This window comes from Schistocerca cancellata, chromosome 1 (assembly GCF_023864275.1).
Source record: "Schistocerca cancellata isolate TAMUIC-IGC-003103 chromosome 1, iqSchCanc2.1, whole genome shotgun sequence".
Taxonomy (NCBI): domain Eukaryota; kingdom Metazoa; phylum Arthropoda; class Insecta; order Orthoptera; family Acrididae; genus Schistocerca; species Schistocerca cancellata.
The window spans coordinates 139,796,759-139,818,425 of record NC_064626.1 but is presented as its reverse complement, the minus strand read 5'-3'; the positions used below and the strand labels follow the sequence as shown (position 1 = coordinate 139,818,425).

Sequence of the window (21,667 nt, the reverse complement as noted above, 5' to 3'; positions counted from 1 at the left end):
TTTTAGTGATGAAAGCACTTCAAGGGAGGTCAAGACTCTGTGGAAGAGGACAAACATTCTGGTCAACCTTCAGTATGCTCAACACTGGAAATGATCATGAAATTACGTAATGTGATTCACGAAGACTGAAGGCAGACAATTCACAATGCTTATAACAGACTTGGGCTGTTGTATGGTACATGTCAATGAATTCTAGCCAATGATCTGAACATGAGATGAATTGCAGTGAAGTTTGTCCCTCGTCTTCCCAGCATTGATCAATGAAATATCAGGATTCAGATGTGCCCTGAGCTGCCACAAAGAGTTTGAGAGTGTCCAAAATTATTATCCAGAGTCATAACAGGTGATGAATATTGGCTCTACAGTTATGACCTTGAAACAAGGCAGCAGTCATTACAATAGAAAACCCCAACATCTCCAAGACTCTTGACTAGTTCACAGCAACATGAAGTCAATGCTGATCATTTTTTTGACATTCGGGGAATAGTGCACAAGGAGTTTGTTCCACCTGGTCAGTTTGTCAACAGGCAGTTATACTGGGAGGTTTTGAGGGAAAATGTTTGGTGCAAATGAGAGCTGTGGAAAAAGGAAGACTGGTTGGTACACCATGACAATGCACTTGCACGCACCTTGCTTATTGGGAAGGAATTCCTGGCCTAAAACAACATGGAAATGGACCCCCCAACCATCCCTTCTTGCCAAAGCCAGACCTGTGCAACCTCTACCTGTTCCTGAAGATGAAAATTGCATGAAAAGGGTAACCTTTTGACTAAATTGAAGACATCAAAGTGGAATCCCAGTGGGTCCTGAACAGTCTTCATCATGCAGTCTTCCGTGAATGCTTCCAAAAATGGGAACAATGCTGGGATCATTGCACACATGCCCAAGGGATCTACTTTGAAGGTAATGGAGGACATTAGGTGTAAGTATAGTTTTCTGATTAAGCCTGTTTGCATTTCATGTTAATCTTACCACTAAACAGTGTACACTGTTGGCTACAATGTTTCTGATTTCAGTTCACCAGTGGTGTCCTATCCTGTTTTAATTACTTCCCACCTATCCTGTTTTAATTACTTCCTTCTTCATGAAATGTAAAATAATTTAGGATTAAAGATAACAATTCACCAAATAGTGGAAGCACTGGGTTAACAATAGACACATAAATAAGGCTGAGAATTTTGCTGTATCTGTGTGCACTCTTGATATGAAGGATCAGTGTTGGAATGAAGTAAATTTGTATTGAGAATATCAACAACATTCTTAATAATGAGTGTTCTGAATTTACGCATTTTTGTGCTGCTTGTTGAGACTATATGTATGGACTGCAAACAGAGTCAGTTGCTTTCATTTCTTGTTCCTGTATAAAGATTAATGTATTTACCTTTTTGTTAATAAATAGTCTTAACATAGTGGCAGTCTGCAGTTGTTAAGTGAAAACAACCCTGTTATTGCATTAAGTAGTGATTTGGGAAACTGGACATGGTCTGACGTAAGATACCAGTGTTTGATGGAGATGACTACAGGAACTGAAGAAAGTGAATGGAAATGCATCTGAAAATGAAGAAATATTATACAGTGCCTTCAAGAGCAAAAGTGAATATGGATGATGCAGATACCTGGGACAAACAAAATCTGACAATAATGAACTACGTATATAGAGTGATTTCGTACAAACTACTGGAATTTGTGAGAGATAAGGAAACTGTGAGACAGTGAAAAAGTTTGATAAATTATACACCAAGGAATCAAGAACACTGCAAAATGTTTGTGTAAAGAAGTTGCACAACATGAGGTTAAAAGACTACAGTGACATTCTTCAATATTTTTGAAAATTTTAAAGAAAATGAACAAATTAAAATTAGCAGGCGCAAAAGTGATAGAAACGACAGGTAGAACTTACAAGAAAGAGAGATTCATCTGTAAACATATTAGGAGATGAATTACCAACAAATTTGGAATCAGAATTTGTATTGAAAATAAAATGTGCTGTTTACCTTTTGAAATCAACAGAAGCAAAGCAAAAGAAACATTAGAGATTGTTCATACTGATTTAAATTGGCCTCACTCAACTCACTGTTTGTATGGGGGCATATTTTAATATTTTATTGATGATTATAGTAAAGCACTGGAATCTACACTATTAAATCTAAAAACCCATTTTATGATTGTTTTGTGGAATTTGTTTATGAAACTGAAATTTTAACTGGTAAAACTATTAAGCTGTGACAAAAAGAAAAAAATATTTAAATTAAATTGTTTATAAATTTATAAAACAGAAAATTTGGCTATGCCATGATGCCTGTTAGCTGAAGGGAGAACAGATAGGAGATTTTGGCCCCAAGTTGTTTGTGCAGCTGCATACCTTAAAAATAGAATTTTAGCTAATACTATTGAAAGGAATGCTCTTTAAGGAATATTGTTTAGGAAGAAACCTGATGTTGAACATTTAAAATTGCATGTAAGTGGGTGTTTTTTGCATGTACCAGAACAACTCAGAAATCAAAAGTGAGATTGTTTCCATTAACAATCAAATTATCGTTGCCAGATGTGATGACATTGTCGAAGAGTATGTCAGGTGTATTGACCTAAAGAACTCTTGTTCAAGGGATGAACTTTTAGTGCTTCTGAATATAAAAGCATAGAAAATGAATCTGCAAATGAACAAATGGAAGACACAGGCATTGAAGGTGATTATAAATTTTCACCAATCACCAGAAATTTTATCTCCACCAAGTTGTATCTCAGTCCTAGGTAATTGCATTGATGAATTAAAGTCACCCAACCCAGTTGACATAATCTGCCTCTCTGAACACCATGTGACCACTGGTATAGGAACTAGGCCTAAGCACAATGAGAAACTCAGACAGGAGAGTACTGCAAATGTTAGAATAAGGAAAGGTTCTCATAAAAGTATAATTAAAAATAATGTAAGTATATTTCATCAAAATATTGGGAGTTTAAAGAATAAAGTAGATGAGCTTCTGGTTTGTTTAGAAGATTTAGAAGCTGAGAATGAAATAGATATACTATGCCTGTCTGAGCATCACATTGTTACTGATATGGATAAGGTAAATGTAAGTGGTTATAAGCTCTCTGCACATGTAATGAGAGAAAATATGGAGAAAGGAGGAGTTGCCATATATGTCAAAAGTTATCATTGTGCAAAAAGTATAGAAACAAAAAAGTTTTGTGTAGAGAAACATATAGAAGCATGTGCCTGTGAGCTTAAATTAAATAAAGGCACATTTATAATTGTAACTGTATATAGGTCCCCATCAGGAAATTTTCATCTATTTCTGAAAAATTTGGACTCCTTGTTGTGCTATCTGTCAGACAGGGGGAAGCAAATTATTATTTGTGGGGACTTCAATGTAGATTCTCTGAAAGAGGGTAATAGGAAAAATGACCTTGAAGTATTACTCGGTTCTTTCAATTTGACACCCGTTATTGATTTTCCTACTCGGGTGGTAAAGGATAGCAGCTCACTGATAGATAACTTCTTTGTAGACCAAGATAAGTTTAACCAGATAAATGCTCAGCCTGTTGAGAATGGTCTTTCTGATCATGGTGCACAGCTAGTTACAATATATGACATAGCTCCATTCAGCAATACTAAACAGTCCTCCAAAGTAGTACGTTCAGTCAACGATTTAACAATTGCAAATTTCAGGGAAAGCCTACAGCAGTTAGACTGGGATGAGGTGTACCGTGAACCTGATGCCAATTTAAAATATAATTTATTTCATGACATTTTTGTAAATGCATTTGAAAACTGCTTCCCCAAGAAAATAGTTAAATATACTCGTAAGAAACCTTGTAACAAACCATGGCTTACTAAGGGTATAAAAATATCTTGTAACCGGAAAAGGGAAATGTATCTGACAGCAAGAAAGAGTAGTGACCCAGAAACTATCAAAAATTATAAAAACTACTGTGTTATATTAAGAAAAGTTATTAAAAAATCCAGGAGTATGTGTATCATGTCTGAAATCAGCAACTCTGATAATAAAATTAAAACAATTTGGAATATTATTAAAAGAGAAACAGGTCAACCAAGAGCAGAGGAAGACAGTATTACCATCAAATTGAATGAAAGCTTTACGAACAAAAAGTCAGAAGTTGAAAATATTTTTAATAATCATTTTCTAAATGTTGTGGATATAGTAGGATCCAGGTGTTCATTAGAAGATGCTAGGCTGTTAATGGAAGAGGCCATACCTATGCAATTTGATACAATTGAACTCTCACCCACTTCTCCCTCTGAAATTAAGAAAATAATAAACTTGCTTAAAAGCAAAAACTCACATGGAATTGATGGCATTTCCAGCAAAATACTAAAAGCTTGTTCTCAACAGATAAGTAAGATTCTCAGCCACCTGTGTAATAGCTCTCTGGAACAGGGCATTTTCCCTGATAGACTGAAATATGCTATTGTTATACCTTTGCATAAAAAGGGGGATAGATCTGATGTCAACAATTACCGCCCAATCTCCCTTCTAACAGCTTTATCCAAAATTTTTGAGAAAGTAATGTATTCAAGAGTAGCTTCACATATCTGTAAAAATGAAGTACTAACAAAATGTCAGTTTGGTTTCCAGAAAGGTTTTTCAACAGAAAATGCCATATATGCTTTCACCAGTCAAATTTTGAATGATCTGAATAACCGAAAACCACCCATTGGGATTTTTTGTGATCTCTCAAAGGCTTTTGATTGTGTAAATCATGAAATTCTGCTAGACAAGCTCAAGTATTGTGGCATGAGTGGGACAGTGCACAAATGGTTTAATTCGTACCTAACTGGAAGAGTGCAGAAAGTTGAAATAAGTAGTTCTCGTAACATGCAAAGATCAGCACATTCCTCAAACTGGGGAACTATCAAGAATGGGGTTCCACAAGGGTCAGTCTTGGGTCCTTTGTTGTTCTTATTATATATTAATGACTTGCCATTCTATATTCATGAAGAGGCAAAGTTAGTTCTCTTTGCTGATGATACAAGTATAGTAATCACACCTGAGAAACAAGAATTATCTGATGAAATTGTCAATACTGTCTTTCAGAAAATTACTAAGTGGTTCCTTGTAAACGGACTCTCACTGAATTTTGATAAGACACAGTACATACAGTTCCGTACAGTGAATGGTATGACGCCATTAATAAATATAGACCTTAATCAGAAGCATATAGCTAAGGTAGAATATTCCAAATTTTTAGGTATGTCCATTGATGAGAGATTAAATTGGAAGAAACACATTGATGATCTGCTGAAACGTTTGAGTTCAGCTACTTATGCAATAAGGGTCATTGCAAATTTTGGTGATAAACATCTTAGTAAATTAGCTTACTACGCCTATTTTCACTCATTGCTTTCATATGGCATCATATTTTGGGGTAATTCATCACTGAGGAATAAAGTATTTATTGCACAAAAGCGTGTAATCAGAATAATAGCTGGAGTCCACCCAAGATCATGCTGCAGACATTTATTTAAGGATCTAGGGATATTCACAGTAGCTTCTCAGTATATATACTCTCTTATGAAATTTGTTATCAACAATCAAACCCAATTCAAAAGTAATAGCAGTGTGCATAACTACAATACTAGGAGAAAGGACGATCTTCACTATTCAAGATTAAATCTAACTTTGGCACAGAAAGGGGTGAATTATACTGGCACTAAAGTCTTTGGTCACTTACCAAATAGTATCAAAAGTCTGACAGATAACCAACAAGTATTTAAGAAGAAATTAAAAGAATTTCTGAATGACAACTCCTTCTACTCCATAGAGGAATTTTTAGATATAAATTAAGAAAAAAAATTATAAAAAAAAATTTTTTAAAAAATAAAAAAATAAATAAATAAAAATAAAAAACCACACAAAAAAATAAAGTTGTTATATTAACTTAAGTATGTTGTTAAATTAACCTAATTATGTTATGTATTGGAAAATTCGACTCGTTCCACATCATTACGAAATATCGTATTCATGATCCATGGAACTAGTATTAATCTAATCTAATCTAATCTAATCTAATCTGCTCCAAGTAATCACAAGAATAATCAAGAATGTGAGTTGAGAAAATCAACTAGAGACCATAAAATGCCTGATTGTTTTAATGTTATCACTATTCATTGCCTTTCAAAGTATTGTGGACTATTAACACTGCAGTAGTTTATATAAATGACATAACATGAGTCAGAATTTTGAAAATAAACAATAGATAAGAAAATTGAGATTTTAAATAAAAATAAGAGTAGGAAACTAATAATTAAACCAGTGAATGTAAATGTTCTTGATGTAAAGTGGATTTTCACAAGAAACTCAGACAACACATGTAAAACAAAATTAGTTGTCTGGGGCTTTCACAAAAGTAATCATTGATGATATTTATTCAACACTAAAAATTTTGCTGTCATACTGTTGTCAAAAGGGTTTCATTGTGAAACTGGTTATACTTACTGCATTTCTCAATGGTAAAGTTTTCTCAGAAATTTATGTAAAGCAAGCTCTAGAACAAAAGGATGGGACAGGTAGAGTTTGTAAGTTATTTAAGATATTATATAGTTTGTTTGTATGAGTTTTTAATGAGTTCAGGTTTTAAAAGAAATAAATATGGTTATTGCCTATATGTACTGATAACTGTTAATTATATGATCTGTATAATTGTATTTGTTGATGATTTGCTAATTTGTACAAAATTAAAGGGAAAATGAAAGAACTCACGAAACTATTATCTAAGTGATTTCAAATGAAAGACTTAGACAAAGTAAAGAATTACCTTGGAATAAATATTCATTACAAGTATACAAAGACTCTAGCTAAGAAATAGCAGACTGAACATTGACAGTAACACCAGTGAAAGTTAATTTGAAATTAAACTCTGCACTAGATGCAAGTCATCATATTAGGTACCAAAACAGGATAGGTTTTTTCTTATACATTAGCTTGATAACATGGTCAGATATAAGTCACAGTGTAAACTATCAGAGTAGATTAAAAATTGTTACAGTGACCTCCACTTTAAGTATGCTTTCCAAGTACTGAAATATTTGCATCTAACAAAAGGTTTGAAGACAATGTATGGAGGGACTGACAATATTGATTTGTAGATTGTTTTGCAGCTGTGGATTGGGCACGTGATTGTGTAAACCTTGTCTACATCAGGTTATATAAGTAGATTGTTTGGAAACATAATATTTTAGAAATCAAAGAAACAAGGAAGAGTTAAAAGATATTCTGCCTGTGCTGAGTATGCAGCATTGTTAGTTGCTGCCACTGAAACTAAGTTAATTCTAGATATTTTACATATTTTTGATGCAAAGTCTGATGAGCCTGTTAAAGTGTATGAAGACAACTCCGGGGTAGTCAATATTGTCATGTAAGTACCGTTACTAAAAATTTGAAGTGGACTGAAGTACACTACCATTTTGTGAATGAATGTGATATGAATGGAATTACAGACTTTTGTAAAGTACGTCCAGGAAACAATGTAGCTGACACTTTTATCAAATCCTTGGCTAAAATAAATTTGGAAAATTTTGAGGAATGTTTAATTTCATTATTAAGCTTTCTTAATATAATTTGATTGTGATATAAATGTAAGGAGGAGTGTTGGAATGAGTGTAGAATACTGACAATGTCAAGGACTTCTAATAATTTTCTGTGTGCAGCTGGACCCTATCAACATTTTGCCGTGATATTTTGGCCCAGAGATGTCCAACCATCTTCAGTTGAGTAGACAACTACTGAAGAGTCCAGGTGCATTCATGGTATATATGCTGAAACTCATGCATGCAAAATGTGCTGGCACCTTTTGGTGTGCACATCAGGTGATGACATGTGCGGGACGGCCAAGTTGTTTGTGCTGCCCTTGGTGGTGGAAGTGAGAGATGATCTAATCACTGATTATCAAGTGGCCCCATCGATTTTACAGTGACTGGGTAATTTTAATTTTGGGATTCCAATTTTTGTCCACATGAAAGCCGTTGTTGTGATTTATAAGATTTGTTCTATTTCCATCAATTCTTTGGTTACTGAATTGCAAAAACTGGAAACTAGAGCTAAATTTTTTGTTCTATTGTATTCCATTGAGTATCCCATGAAATTGTAGTGTTCTGCTACTGCTGATATTAACTGTTGCTGAAAGCAGGTGTATCTTTCATGTTAGGTACAATGCTCCTGGACACTTCATGTCTTCTGCTCTACATATGCAGCACCACACTCACAGGGAATTTTGTACATGCATGCTTTTTCCAGTAGTAAGTCATCTTTAATGGATACAAACAGGGCCAAGCTCCTTGCTGGCAGACAAAAGATAATCTTAATTTTATTTTTCCTAAGTAATTGGCCTATTTTAGAAGACCCATCCCTGCATATGGAAGGTATGCAGTTGATTTATAGTTGTCATCAGTATCCTTGGTGCATTGCTTCTTGTTATTATAGCTGTGCATGGCCTTCCTTATTTGACATGAAGTTTAGCCATTCTCTTTAAAAACAGTCTCCAGTTGTCCAACTCTGTGTTAAGGTCTTCATCATCCGATATTACTTGCGCCCAATGTATTAAGGCACTAAGAACACCAGCGGTTTGCTGGGAGTGATGGCAGCTAGACGCCTGGCGATATAGATCAGTGTGCATGGGCTTTCTCTTCACAGAATGTCCCAATGACTCATCATTCTTACAGTGTACTAACACATTTAGAAAGATTAAGGTCCCAGCTTCCTCAGTCTCCATTATAAACTTGATGTTCTCATGTAATGAGTTTAAGTTTAATGCTTTTCTTCTACTGAACTACTCCTTGCTGTTTATCTCTGTCTTGAGGAATTTCCATGTCAAATTCTGCTTTAATTTCCACTATTCCATTTCATGGCATACTTATTCTCATTTATTCTCTTGAATTTTAGCTATCATTTATCACTCCCTGGTTATTATATGAGTTTATGTCTGCACTTGGGTATTTTCACACTCAGTTTTTGTGCAAACTTTTTTCACTGCATTAATGAATTGATCAACTGTAATGGTAAGTGAAATAAAGAGCCAATTTATTCTGAGTTGAATGTCTGTGGTTCAAAATAAACCACTAGCAAAAAACTGTTTAAATTTGATAAACATACCTCATGTTCAATGTACTTGTGAAGTAAAGAATATGATTGAGTTGGAATCTTAATTAGTAATAGAGATTAATGGAAAATGTTATACTGAAATATATACAGAAAAACTCTCAAGCACACACAGTACAGGCAACAACACATACTCATGAAAAATGGTACCACTGAGAACCAGAGGTTTCTTCATCTGGCAAAAGAGAGGAATGGTTTGAATGGAATAAGAAGTGTCAGTGATAAATTACAGACATCATCTGGGACTCCTTGTCAAGATGAGAAAAAACTCAAGAATGAGGTGATACTAACAGAGGAGATTTGTATCTTGAAACATTAGAAATTGCAGGCATAATGGTTAACAAATCAGAGCTGAGGGAAGCACAGATCCAAAAGAAGAAGCAATTAGTGAAGATGCAACTAAGGAAATAAAAGATGCGAGAACCTGCAAAACTTAAATAAAAGAGGAAAAAGCAAAACAAATAGCAGATAAATACACAGGGCATGTCAGGAAGGGTGAATGTGTGTGAATTAATTGTCAACAGCAGTGGTGATGAGGAAGATGTAGGAAAGATGCACATACTGCACAATAAGAATCCATGTACAGATTTCCAAGGGACTTCACACATCACACTTCTTTTTTTTAAGGGGAGACAGTGGCAGAAACCATGAAAAAAATCACATTTTTTATTTCCAATTCAAACTGCAAATGGTATAAAAATATTAAAACTGTAAGCAGCGTAATGCGCCATGCCCACTTTTCAAGGTACCCTGTGGAGGAAAAATTTTCTTGCCCAATTTTGACTGTGAACCTGTAAAATATAGCTTTAAAAGGCTGTAATTTTTTGTATACAACACAAAGGCTGTGTAGCCATTTTGTGGTCCAAGCAGTGTGGTATAGAAGGTTATGGAACTTTGTGTGTGCTGTATAGTGGAATTTGTGTGAAGTTGGATTTGTTGTGTCATTCTTTATGCAAGGTTGAATTTATTTATTTATTTTTATTTATTTTTTTATTTTTTTTACAGTGCCTAGACTTGGTAGAGTATTTAAAAATATAGTAAGTCCCATTTTTCAATATACTGTGAAAAACTGATGTTGAAGTTAGGCTTGGGCCTGCAGATGCAAACATTAGTTTGTCTCCAAGTGCATCTAAACTAAAAATTGGGAAAGGTATTGTCTCAGAAGAAACAAATCATGACAGAAATACAGATATCAGAATTGTGGATTTGGAATTAGTGGCAATGGCACTTAGAAAAGCCTGCAAGTGCCCTTTCTTTGGAGGAAATCTGTATTTGGTGGATGATGGAAAGAGAGAAGATCTAACTTACACATTGGACATTTTATGTCAAAACTTTGATGCTGACACACCATTCAAGACATCAAAGACCAGTAATAGAATGTATGAAGCCAAAATGAGATTTGCTTATGGATTAAGATGTATAGGGATTGGAAGAGACGGTGCAAACCTTTTATGTGGTATAATGAGCATGCCTGGTTCTCCACAAAAATTTACTGCAATGAACACTACTCTCTTCAATGCACTTGCAGAAGTAAGTGAAGAGAGCATGAAAATGACACTCCAGGGGCAATTCAAGAAAATTGCGATGCAACTAATATCAAAGATAAAGCAGTTTCCTTTGACAGTTCCTAGATGAAGAGGGGCATACTTTACTGCATGGAATTTCAAAAATTATTAGTGTCGACACTGGAAAAATAGTAGACTTATAGGTGATGTCCAAATAATGTTCTACATGTTCCTTGCACAAGAAATATAATGATGTAGGTAAGGAAAGAGAATGACAAGAAGCACACAAAGCTATTTGTAGCATGAATTATGTAGGCTCCAGTAGTGGGATGGAAGCTGCTCATTTTTCACAGGTCTTTGCGAAAGTACGGAGTAAGATACATACAGTATTTAGGCAATGGAGACTCTAGTGCTTTCAAGAATGCAGTTGTAAGTCAGCCCTATGGAAAAGACTGCACTATTGAGAAACTGGAGTCCTCAGGCCATATTCAGAAGAGGATGCATGGATGACTCAGAAGACTTTTTGCAGACAATAAAGAAAAGCTACTAGATGATGGGAAGCCACTGGGAGGGAAAACCAGCCTAACACAGAAGAGAATGACAGTCTGCAAGTCTATTATGGTGCTACAATTAGAAGTAACCTCACAGAGTTGGATAGTATGAGGAAGGCAGTACAGACCATTTGGTTTCATTACTTGTTGACATTGCCTAAGTTCTAATGAATGGTGCAAATTTCTGAACAATAACAAAAGTGGGGAATCTTATAACTATAAAAATAGTGTTCCTTATGAGGTTGCAATGGCAATTAAACCAACTTTTTGAGCACTGGCTTCACCAGAACCGGTTAGAAAAATGTCTACATGGCAAAACACATAACCCTAATGAAAATTTCAATGCTCTTATTTGGAAGAGATGCCCAAAGACTGTGTGTGTTTCCAATTTGGTAGTGAAGATTTATGCTCTGGAAGCTGCAGCAGTGTTTAATGACAAAAATATGGCAAGCCTTTACTTCCTCAGTAAGTTGGGCTTTACACCTGGAGTCTTCACTAAGCAGATACTGCAGATCATCGATGAGCAACGAATCATGAAGGCAGAGACTTCATTACAAAATATAGAAAAAATTGCTAGGCAAAGGAGCAGAGGAGCTAAAAGACCCACAGAGGTTGATGAGGAAGAACTGGACTGTGGATATGGACAGTTTTAGCTGAGAAAGGACTTAAAAAAAATTTAAAACATTTCATCCAAACTTTAAAACAATTTTTCTGGAACTTAAGATTTTCTCATTTCAGAAACCACTGGAAGGATTTCAATGAAATTTGGTGCACATATTCCTGTATTTGGAAGCACTATTTAAGTGGAACAAAATTTTAATATAGACATTATAAACAGTTTTATGGTTGATAATACACTACTGGCCATTAAAATTGCTACACCAATGCAGATCATAAATGGGTATTCATTGGACAAATATATTGTACTAGAACTGACATGTGATTACATTTTCACACAATTTGGGTGCATAGATCCTGAGAAATCAGTACCCAGAACAAGCACCTCTGGCTGTCATAACGGCCTTCCTACAACTGGGCATTGAGTCAAACAGAGCTTGGATGGCATGTACAGATACAGCCGCCCATGCAACTTCAACACGATACCACAGTTCATCACTGGCATATTGTGATGAGCAAGTTGCTCAGCCATTGACCATATGTTTTCAATTGGTGAGAGATCTGGAGAATGTGCTGGCCAGGGCAGCAGTCGAACATTTTCTGTATCCAGAAAGGCCCATACAGGACCTGCAACATGCGGTCGCGCATTATCCTGCTGAAATGTAGGGTTTTGCATGGATTGAATGAAGGGTAGAGCCACAGGTCGTAACACATCAAAAGTGTAACGCCCACTGTTCAGAGTTCCGTCAATGCAAACAAGAGGTGACCGAGACGTGTAACCAGTGGCACCCCATACCATCACGCCGGGTGATACGCCAGTATGGCGATAATGAATACACTCTTCCAATGTGCGTTCACCGCAATGTCGCCAAACACAGATGCAACCATCATGATGCTGTAAACAGAACCTGGATCCATCTGAAAAAATGACGTTTTGCCATTCCTGCACCTAGGTTCGTCATTGAGTACACCATCACAGGTGCTCCTGTCTGTGATGCAGCGTCAAGGGTAACTGCAGCCATGGTCTCTGAGCTGATAGTCCATGCTGCTGCAAATGTCGTCAAACTGTTCATGCAGATGGTTGTTGTCTTGCAAATGTCCCAATCTGTTGACTCAGTGATCGAGACGTGGTTGCACGATCCGTTACAGCCATGCGGATAAGATGCCTGTCATCTCGACTGCTAGTGATACGAGGCCACTGGGATCCAGCACAGCGTTCCGTATACATGAGCAGCAATGTTGCGATACAATAAACTGCAATCGTGATAGGCTACAATCCAACCTTTATCAAAGTTGTAAATGTGATGGTACGCATTTCTCCTCCTTACACGAGGTATCACAACAATGTTTCACCAGGCAACGCTGGTCAACTGTTGTTTGTGTATGAGAAATCGGTTGGAAACTTCCCTCATGTCAGCAGGTTGTAGGTGTCGCCACTGGTGCCAACATTGTGTGAATGCTCTGAAAAGCTAATCATTTGCATATCACAGCATCTTCTTCCTGTCGGGTAAATTTCGCACCTGTAGCACATCATGTTCATGGCGTAGCAATTTTAATGGCCTGTAGTGTATATGGTAAATTTCTCTGTAAAAGATGTTCAACTTTAAAAACCACAGAAAAAATAGAAATAATTTACTAAAAGGTTACTGCACTTAATTGAACTTTAGCATAGATTACTTTACCATAGAAAAAATTTGCCAAATTTGCCTGCAAATAATGAAAAAGTGTACCTTAAAATAATAATGTAACTAAAAATTCAAAATTCTCTCATAGCGTTAAAATTTTATTAACAATTACATAAAAATTATTTATAGCATGTTGGATCTCTATGCATAATTGGGCAAAATTTCAATGAGATTCAATAAAAGATGACAGAGAAGAAAATTAACTCATAAATAGATTTGACACATTTTTGTCTTTGTGTGTGAGTGTGAGTGTGAGTGTGAGTGTGAGTGTGAGTGTACCACATCTACCACATTTCCTACTAAACCACTTGATCGATTTCACTCAAACTTGGTATGCATACCACTTATCCTCTGGAAAGAAGCACTGTGGGGGTAAGAACCATCTACTTCCTATAGGGGTAGGAGTGGGGGGAAATAGGTTGGTAACGTTTGACATCATGGCTACCCTGCAGGGCCAGGGTGTTTTGCAAGTAGCACCTAAAAACATTACAGGCAGTATATGTGCAGATGGCTGAGCTGAGAAAGGGGGTAGAAGAGGGACAGAGAGAATGGGGAAGAGATGGACAAAGAGAAAGGGGAGGAGGAGATGGACAGAAGAAGCAGGAGAAGGAGATGGATTGATTGAGGGGTAAGGAGAAGATGGACAGAAAGAAGAGGGTGAAGGAGTTGGACAGGTAGTGGTGGGAGGAGATTGACAGAGAGAGAGGGGGGAGAAGGACAGATATAGGTGATAGAATGAGACAGATGGAAAGAGGGGGAGAAGTAGGTTAACAGAGAGAGGGGGGAAATGAGAATGTAGAGAGAGGGATGGGGGAGAATTTGATGGATACTGTGGAGGGGAAGAGGGGAAGGTGTAGGAGGCATGTGAAAGATGGAGAGGGGTGGTGGGGGGCAGGTAGAAAAGGAACTGGTGTGTGTGTGTGTGTGTGTGTGTGTGTGTGTGTGTGTGTGTGTGTGTGTGTGTGTGTGTGTGTGTATTTTCCACATCTCCTCCTAAACCACTATATCGACTTCAGCCAAACTTAGTACAAGTACTACTTGTTGTTTGAAACAAGCACTGTGGAGGTAAGTATTATATCCTCCCATTAGGATGGAAATGAAAATAGATGATGCAGGAGATGGACAGAGAGAGGGAGAAGAAGGCAACTGTCAGAGGAATAGACAAAAAGATGTAGTATGTGGTGGACGAAGAGAGAAGGAGCAGATGGACAGAGAAAAGGGAGTGAAAAATGCACAGTTCAATGGGCAGGGGAGGGGGTGGGGGAGGGAATGGGCAGAAGAGAGAAGTGAAGAAGGAAATGCATAAAGGGACAGGGGAAGGGATAAACAGATGGTCAGAGAATAGGAGAGGAGGAGGTAGGGAGAGAGAGGAAGACAAAGAAGGGAATGGATAGGGGGGAAGGTAGAAGATGGACAGAGAGAGGGGGAGAAGCTTATGGACAGAGAGAAGGGGGAGAAGGGAGAGGTATAGGAGGCAGGTGAAAGTTAGAGAGGGGTAATGGGCAAGTGAAAAAGGAAGAGGGAGAGAACGTGAGGTTGAAGGGAGAGATGGTGTGAGGAGGCAGGTAGGTGGATGTGGGAGGAGGTGTGGGCAGGCAGGAGGTACAAGGACCAATTATAAGGAGGCAGGAAGTAGAGAGACAGGTTGTTAGGAGGTATATGTGCAAAGAGTGTGATATACGTGTATGTGGATGAAGATATGGGTAAAAAGCTAGTATTAATATAAAATTACCTTGCAGCTCATCTTCAAGACTAACCCGGAAAATTCCAACACAACGCATTGTGCCAAACATTATCAAACTAAGGCAAACAGACCAGATGAAGATTGCTGTAGCTCCTGCTAGTTGATAGGCTACGGCCTGTAACAACAAATGAAGAGAAATTATTTTCTATAAAAAATATTTTACTAAATGAATTCCTTCTTTTTTCCATTAATAATTCTCTTAATAGTTTTTTGAGAAGAAGACAAAACACTGTGCTTACATGAAACATAATTAACACTGATGTAATCATTGGAGTTATAGTGCTCATAATATCAGAGACTTACTGGTAAATACAGAATTTCTTGAGGTAGAAGCTGCTTGTATACAATTATTAAAAGTGTAAATTAAAAAAAAAATATGAAATTGGAAGGAGAAACATAACATTATGCAAAACTCAAAATGATGAGAAATAAACATTCCAATTTTGAAAGTAAACTTTGAAATGTAACTAATGAACTTAAAATTCTTTAGAAGTGAATAAAATACTGTTACAGATAATGCTGTATATTCCTCCATTTTAGAGTTTTAATCAAAATTAAAGAATAATGCATTCCAGGTAAAAATCAACAACTGAAGTTTATAAGCAATAATTTAAGTTTGTTTTGTGATAAAATCTACACAGCGATCTGCTGGTGCATTCATCGTATCCTCGATAGCGATACTGCTTGTGAAGATATGATTACATTTGGCATTTGTGCACATTTGAGATCAGTCTGCCTTGAATTTTTCACATACATAACATTCAGTTAGCATAAGTTTTCCATGTGCATACAAGTAGTAGTGGGTGTTATGCTTAATGAAAAATGGACATTCATTTTGTGAGCAGAAAAATGTAATTTTTTAAAGACCTTTCAAAGTATAATGATAATGTATGAAATATGTACTTGTGGACAGAAGAAATGCATGAAAATGTTGCAATGAATAAATAGTTTGAGTCCCAGATGCTTGCTCCCATACCCTCCCATCCCACCCACCCTGCAGGTGCTTATGGAATCAGAAATATCTTAACAAATCATTAAAAATTTTGAAGTATGTTAGCCACAAGGCTTATTGAGAAGACTGAACTTGTCTAGTCCAGTTCTATCAAACCTTTCTAAGATTAAAGATGAACGATGGATGTCTAGTTTATGAGTCAGTCAGAGGAACATATTTAAAAATATTAGATGCTGTTCACCATGAGGGAATCTGTCAAACCACGAAGGTATTTACAACCGGCCCCTATGCTGAGACTGGTGGGCCACAACTCAACGGCTGACAGCAACTCTGCAAATCCTCATGGACAAGCACAAAAAATGTATTTATGTACCCATTCACCTGTATACCCCTCAGTTGCTTGCTAACTTTTGAATGACTACTAAAACATGTTGGAGAACAATGAGATCTTTCACAAGAAACATTCTTTGGTTTTTTAAAGATGCCCAGAATTACTTTAGAATTGACAATTTTCAAAACAGAATGCACTCCAATGTTAATTTTGAAGTTTTTTTAAGCACCAAGTTTTATTGTTGTACTTGCACACGCATTGAAATGTGAAGAACTCCTTGACTACTCAGTAGTCTTCTCCCACCACATCCTCAGGTTTCAACTTCTCAACAGTTCACAATATTTAGTGCTGAGCTACATGCAGTGGTAAAGGCACTGGAGTGGATGAGGTGTCACTGAGGGAACAAATTTCTCATCTGTTCTGATTCCTTCAGTGCCCTACACCAATGTACACAGCAGAGAAAATAATCCAGCAGGCATAGCAGCTAAAGAAGCCTGCAGAGAATGTTATATGGCAGAATGTACCATCCCCTTGCAGGATATAACCTTGGCATTCTCTCAGAGGTGTCTCACATACTGTCCTCTAGCATGCAAGGTGCTGTCTCCAACTGTAACTGAGCCACAGTGACTCATGTCACCTGTTGGGAAGGCAGATGTGCCCTGTGTCAGGGGGAAGCATATGCAAAAGGGTAGAAGGCAGGTAATTGTTGGTAGTTGAAACATATAGAGAATAATGTTCACCTTACAGAAACAGCATCAAGGAATATGAAGGCTCGCCTTGTGCAATTGGTGTGTATGCCTCTAAGCTTTATTGAACATGTTGAAGAGACTTCTGGCAACCTTGAAGAAACAGGGTGCAAAGAACTGCAGATTGTGTTGCACATACTTTCTCAGCTCTGAGCTCATACTTGCATAGCTGCCAATCTTGAGAAGAAGCTGTCTGTAATCAAATGGCAGTTATGGAGGGTGATCCAGCCACCCCATTTCCCACCTCCCCACAAAAATTGAAATATTAGAAACTTGATTTAGACCTTTAAATGCTATATTTCAGGCATTTTGTGATCCTAAATAAAGAAGAGATATTTAGTTGGTCATATATTTATTTTTATTAAAATTAATCCAAATTATCATCTTCAATAAAGAAAACTACTTCATCCTCAACATCACTCACACTTCCAGTTAATGTGACAGGGGCATTTGCAGTTGATCGCCTTGGCATATCCATGTTTAATAGCGACTGCTGCATCCTACATACATACATTCATTTCTACCTCATAGAAAGTGTCATATATATATATATATATATATATATTTCTTTTTTTTTTTTTTTTTTTTTTTTTTTTTTTACTATCCTCTTGCACAGTGGTAGCCCATAACTTTCTGTTTTCTAGAGTCAGACAACAAATCCTGGTGTCATTGTTGCTGTGGTATTGAGAATTTTTTTTCTTTTTAGGGAGTCATACTTCTCTTTAATGCTTCTCTGTTTAACATTTCAGAGGCACTCCTCCGCCTCATAGAGTGTGACAAGTTCATAAATTTTGCTTCTTGTCCATTCCATTTTGTAAATGAATACATGTAAGGACAACACTAACAGAGCAAAAACATACACTACCGCTACTTAACAGCATTTAATGAGGATCTATATAGACACAGTCATGGAACACAGATGCTAAGTTGCCAACATGCTATCAACATGTTATGAGCACAGGTAATTTAGTTCTAGCCACAAAAAATGTTGTAGAACATGGTTTGAATTCAGTTTAAACACACGTTTTGGAAGCTATGGGAGTGAAATCGTTCACAGAAAGGCTTACTGTGCACTGTGGAAGGAAGATATTATAATCTATAAAACATTTAAGTAGATGATTATTAGCAAAATGTAAACCATACCCTTTTTGATTTATTTTAAAACATCAAATTGTAAAATGTCTATTTTCATAATTTTTTAGTAACGCCTCATATCTCCATAATTAAATGATAAATCCATAATAGTTATGGACAATCCATAATAGTTGGCAGCCATGTTCTTGCATCATTCCAGTGATTGGTTAGGAGGTTGAGATGACCAGCCTTGCTCAGAGAATGTTAAGAAAGCTCACAGTCTGCAGTGTTGTCCCCCGAACTGATCATGGCCCTCCTGTTATGGCTCAAATAGAAAATGACAAGCTTTCTAGACCTGTGCCATAGTTTCGAGAAATGTAGAGTGCCCCTAAATGGCTCAGGCTTGTACTACACATCAGAGGTGGGTACCAAGGTAGATGACTAAGTGTGGGTGCACACAAGATTTTTTAAGTTAGGTGATATTCCATTAAGCCCAGATAATGATACATGTGGACCATTCAAAGAATTAGTGTTAAGACCCAAAGAAATATCTCTCACAGATGAGACTATTAAAATCCTAGTGATTAACTGCCAAATTATTCACAACCAGGTGTTAGACTTCAAAGAACTTCTAAGATCAAAGCTCATAGAATAGTCATTACAGTAAATTGGCTAAAGCCCAAAACTGACAGCAACAACTTTTTAAAAATAAATCTCAGTGTATATCAAAATGATAAGTTAGTGGGAAATAAAGGTGATGTATTTATTATAGTACTCCAAAGTTTTAAAACCACTGAGACATCAACTGAACCTGCATGTAATGTTATTTGGGCAACAGTGAGTATTAGAGGTGGAGGTTGGCATATTCTTATAACTGGATCCTTCCATCATCCACTAGGCTCATATCCAGATGTAACAAAATACTTCAGAGAAAATCTCAGTTTGCTCATACAGTAGAAATTTAAAGAAGATTGGAAGTTAAACATTTAAAAAACTTACCAAATATAGCAATCAGATAAACTTCACTAAAGTGACAAACCAACAATAACACAACAGTAGTTCCAAATAATATATTACAAAATACACAACTATTTACAACCATGTCTATAAGCTGATACATGTTCATTTTTGTACTGCTTTAAAGAAGTCAGTTTGATTTTATTTGATAGATAATTTTAAGTATTTTCTTTTGTGAGTATTGTTTTATGTTCATCATGTGTAACAACTGAATTTTGGCTGGGTTCACTTATCTCTCCATCCATGTTACCACTTTGTTGATATTATCCAATATTTCTTGTGTAATGGGAATATCTTCTATGCTTTCTTCTTCTACTTATTCATCATCATCTTTGTCCACTTCACCACTTTCATTTCATGTAGCATCAATAATGTCTGTGTTATCTGTGATGTCCAAAATTGGTTTCTTGTTGTTGATAACTGCCCTGCAGTTCAAGTCTTCATCAGTGTCACACCCCAGAATATCATGGGCAGACTGGATGTCACTGCTGTTGAAATCTGTGTCACTACATTCTACATCTGTTGCATTTTATTCAATACAACACTTGCTCCAGCAATTTCTAATAACAGCTAGACAGATGCTTTGACATGCCAGCCTACTGAGTACCCAGTAGTTTTCAGATTTACAGATTTCAAAAACATTCCATTTCTTCATCTGAAGTTGGCATTAAATACTTGTGTGATGACCTGATTCTGTGGGTGAATTAATGCTGATGTTTCTTTCGGGAAAACAAAATTTTTATTTTTCACATCTGTTGACTGCAACCCATCACCATGTGCACAAGGCCAACAGCGATCAAAGATTATTAGAGCTCTTCTCTTCACTCAAGTGATTGCAGGTACTTTTTTATTAATGGAACAAACTTTTCTTAAAACCTTTTTATGAGGATATCACATGTCATCTAAGCATTCTTTGAATGCATGTATTTGAACTGTAATAATGACATGTTTACGTGCTTCAATACTTTGGGTCCTACTTTTGCCTACGCAAGGATGTTTATTTGTGTCAAAAGAAGGGTATTTTTGTTTTAATCTATTTTGAAACATGTCTTATTTCCTGAGTTTTTCACATTAAGAGTTCTGGTTGGAAGCAGTGGACAATAAAGTGACGTTTCAGCACAATTATATACTTGATGATCATTTAAATTTTCATCTACCATTACTTCGTGTACAATTTCAGGAAGCTGTGAAGTGGTACTACTTCACTTTGTTTTATTAAAAACCGCCTACAAACTCATTCATCAAGTTCACTGTTTTTTCTACTTTTCCTTCTTTTTCTGTCCATTCCTGCAGCACTTTCAACTGCATTAAACTTATAAGTTTATTGTCTTCTTTCAACCATGCCCTGATTGTCACTTCAGTTACACTACACCCATGTGCTAAACTTTATTTTGTATCACCACCCTTCTCTTGATAAATAGATTTTAGTTTATCACTCTCTGAATATGCTTTTTGTTTTTGGGACATCATAACAAGTACAGATAAATCTTGACTCTGAATCAATAGTGCATGAAGAGCATTATGGCTGTGCTCACTTTGATTGTCATCAAACATTGTTATATAGTCATTTTATTGATGTGTCACAATATTAACCATGAGATGTATCCAAGATGTAACTTATTCACCTATCTTCTAATTTTGTAGTGTTTTCTTCTATCAGTTAGTTGAAAACTAAAAAATACAATGCCTCTATGAAAACAAATTCTCATCAGTGGCAGCTAGCCTAGTTACAAGGCATGCCCATTCACTCCGTAACTTGCATCCACCTGCTTGGCCCAATGAGTTGGCAAGTTCAGTGATACTGTGTCCTGTAAAACTCACCTGCTTCACTTTCACTGTGAATGCTCTGACAATGCAATCCTTCTGGGAAGAAGGACGGAAGGTTGGGTTTAACATCCAATCGACATCGAGAGCGTTAGAGTCGGAGCACAAGCTCAGACAGTGTCAGGGATGGGGAAGGAAATCAGCCATGCCCTTTCAAAAGAAACATCCCAGCATTTTCCTGGAATGATTTAGGGAAATCACAGAAAACATAAATTTGGATGGCTGGATGTGGGTTTGAACTATCATCCTCCTGAATGCGAGGCTGTATGCTAACCATTGTGCTGCCTTGCTCAGTAGTCCTTCTGGTGACACATTCAACACATTCATACACTTTTAATGAAATGATGGGCCAGGGAAGAGATTTGATGACCGGAAAATAACTATCAAGCTCCTCTGGTGAAAGGGAATTACATTTTTGAGGTCCTGTGTCCTCCAATTATGCCCATATACATATGTATCACATTCATAAACAAAGTGGAAAGTGCAAAACAACAGAATTTAAGG

At 36.6% G+C, this 21,667-nt stretch overlaps 1 protein-coding gene across 1 annotated transcript in view; it reads right to left on the bottom strand.

Annotated features, from left to right (window-relative positions):
* The window catches only part of LOC126166925 (putative ammonium transporter 1), a 334,629-nt gene that overhangs the window by 36,496 nt on the left and 276,466 nt on the right, over window positions 1-21,667 (bottom strand). The window contains exon 9 of the mRNA XM_049920442.1: window positions 15,208-15,334. Within this exon, the coding sequence (XP_049776399.1) occupies window positions 15,208-15,334 (127 nt within the window). The remainder of the gene's footprint in view (window positions 1-15,207; window positions 15,335-21,667) is intronic.